Source organism: Cupressus sempervirens, chromosome 9, assembly GCF_028749045.1.
Source record: "Cupressus sempervirens isolate cs-2001-9-10 chromosome 9, ASM2874904v1, whole genome shotgun sequence".
NCBI lineage: Eukaryota > Viridiplantae > Streptophyta > Pinopsida > Cupressales > Cupressaceae > Cupressus > Cupressus sempervirens.
In genome coordinates, this window is record NC_143126.1 from 737,223,315 (window position 1) to 737,225,810 (window position 2,496).

At 28.9% G+C, this 2,496-nt stretch overlaps 1 protein-coding gene across 1 annotated transcript; it reads left to right on the forward strand.

Annotated features, from left to right (window-relative positions):
• The first annotated feature begins 728 nt into the window (after positions 1-728).
• On the forward strand, positions 729-1,100 carry LOC149540835 (transcriptional activator HAP3-like). Its single transcript, XM_089802744.1, has one exon. The coding sequence runs from the start codon at positions 729-731 to the stop codon at positions 1,098-1,100; it is 372 nt and encodes a 123-aa protein (XP_089658870.1).
• The last annotated feature ends 1,396 nt before the right edge of the window (positions 1,101-2,496 follow it).

Consider the following 2,496-nt stretch of genomic DNA (forward strand, 5'->3'; position numbering starts at 1 on the left):
GATGAACTAATTTATTCCATTTTGTAATGGTCATCTTAGAATCCTATATACTGAAATACAATATTAATAAAAGGTCGGCTAATTTTTGGTGTGAAATACTTGATGTTGTAGAGACAAATGGATTTTGGTATTTTGTATCAATCATTTTTTGTTCCATTCATTTTCGTATTAGTTTTATGTTTGTCTTTTGGTCTAAATTGAGTCAAGGAATGAAAAGAGTTTTATTTCCCTGTTTTGAAATAGTGAGCCAGAGATTATAGTATTTTTATTGGAAGTTCAAGAGAGATTATTTTCTATGCTTTCTTTCAAATTAGTCTTTTCCATTCGTAGAACTAGAATCTTACTAACATTGATCAGTTTACTTGTAGATAGCATTCATTTTTGAATTGTTAAACTTTGCAGGTTTATAATATGCGTGAATCCACAAATTTGACTAATCCTAAGACTAAAATCCTTGCCTAAGTTAGTTCCTATTTAGGCCTAACTTGGTTCACCTTTTCTGTTCTTAGGTTAAGAACATACCCCACTTAGAGTTAGGAACGAACATAATTCATTGCAAATAACAAATACAAAAGGGAGTTGTACTTAAGAATTCAGAGGGAAGTTAGTCACTTAATAATAATTTGCCAATTGTTGTAATCAGTTCTTGTTCACAAATATTGGGCATCCAAAAAGTAAAAGAAAAGAACAATCTGTTTACCAAAAAGAGGTTATTTCCACCTACTAACATGGGAAGAATAGTGTGCCATGTCCTTCCTCGTGATGTCAGACTGTCCAATGAGGCCAAACTAGCGATGCAGGAATGGACCTCTAAATTTGTACGCTTCATGGCAGAAGAGGTTGCAGACATCTATAAGAAGGGTAATAGAAAGTCCATCAATGACAAGGATGTACTTGCTGCCTTCTACATCCTCAAATTTCAAAATTATACAGAAACCCTACAAATCTTTCTCCAAAAGTTGATAGCCAAAGACAAAGAAGAGGCCTTGCAATTGCCTCCTCACCAATCTGCTACAACTATAGCTGGTCGAAATGGGGATGCGGGGCATGTTGCAGTGTCACAAGTAACACAAGGAGTGAGCCAAGTTCAAATTCAATAGGGCCAAGAACAACTCTCTATTGTGGCTCATGACTCCTTTATTATTATGGACCACATAACTAGGGTACACTAGTAGTCGCATGCTTTTGTACATGCAATGAGTGTGCCAATAGGAGATGAGATTTAAGAGAAAGACATAGAATGAACATTAAATAATGTAAATATAAGTTTTTTTAAAAATAAAAAATACAAAAATAAAAAAGTTGAAGATTAAAATATCGATATAAAATTTACAATTTTTATGAAATTTGAATATTACTTAAGAAACGTGTTAATAATTTCAAGATTTTACAATTAAATTCAGTTTATCATATATGAAAAAATAATCATAAAAAAAAAAACCATCAAAATTTTATTATGAAGAAATACAAAAAAATAATATAAAAAATAGTGAAATCTCTAACAAATATTCTATTGACTAAATAAATTATAAAAACTAGAAAAATAATATTTAGAGAAAAAACTAAATTAATATAAAATAATAATTTAAAGTAGTTTAAAAACTAAAATCTAAATCAATTTAAAAAATCAAAAGTTTAATAAATAGAGATCACAACATAATCTAAAGTGGAGATCACAAGTAACTAATTTTTAAATAAATAAGAAAAGAAAAACAATAGTTGAAAGTGGATATTTAAAATATAATCTTATGTGAACAAATTAGATTATTAATAATTTTTAATTTAAATAACGTAATATTTATTAAAATCTTTTAAATAGATTAATAAATATTATTTATTTAAATTAAATTTATCAAATATCATTTAAAAACCATTAAAAAAAACTATTATGAAAAAATAATAAGAGAAATATAAAAATATAATATGTCTAACAAATATTCTAATGACTAAATAAATTATAGAAACTAAAAAATAATGCTTAAAGAAAAAAAAAACTAATATTATAATTTTTTAAAAAAAATTTAAAAATTTAAAAACTAAAATCTAGATCAATTTTAAAAATTAAAAGTTAAATGAATTCTCTCTCTCTCTCTCTCTCTCTCACACACACACACACACACACACACACACACACACACACACACACACACACACACACACACACACATTAGAAACATGGCTATATAGTGGAAGCTGGGGATTTCAAGGAGGAAGAACAAGAATTAAGGATTGAGTTAATGCCCTACCTTCTGCTGATCCTAGTATTGACATGGTTAAAAAAAAGCTCAAAGCCCAAATTATGGACCTTAATGTTAAGGTGAACTCACTTAACAACATTTTTGATAATGCCATCATGGTATTGAGCTCAATGTGTCCATTTCCCCTTTATGCAAGGTCTAGAAAGAGATGATGAGGAACACCATCTTTGGCACCATCATGGGTCAAATAAAAGTGGAGAGAGGTGGGATGTAGAAGGACAATGTGTAGGTGGAGATG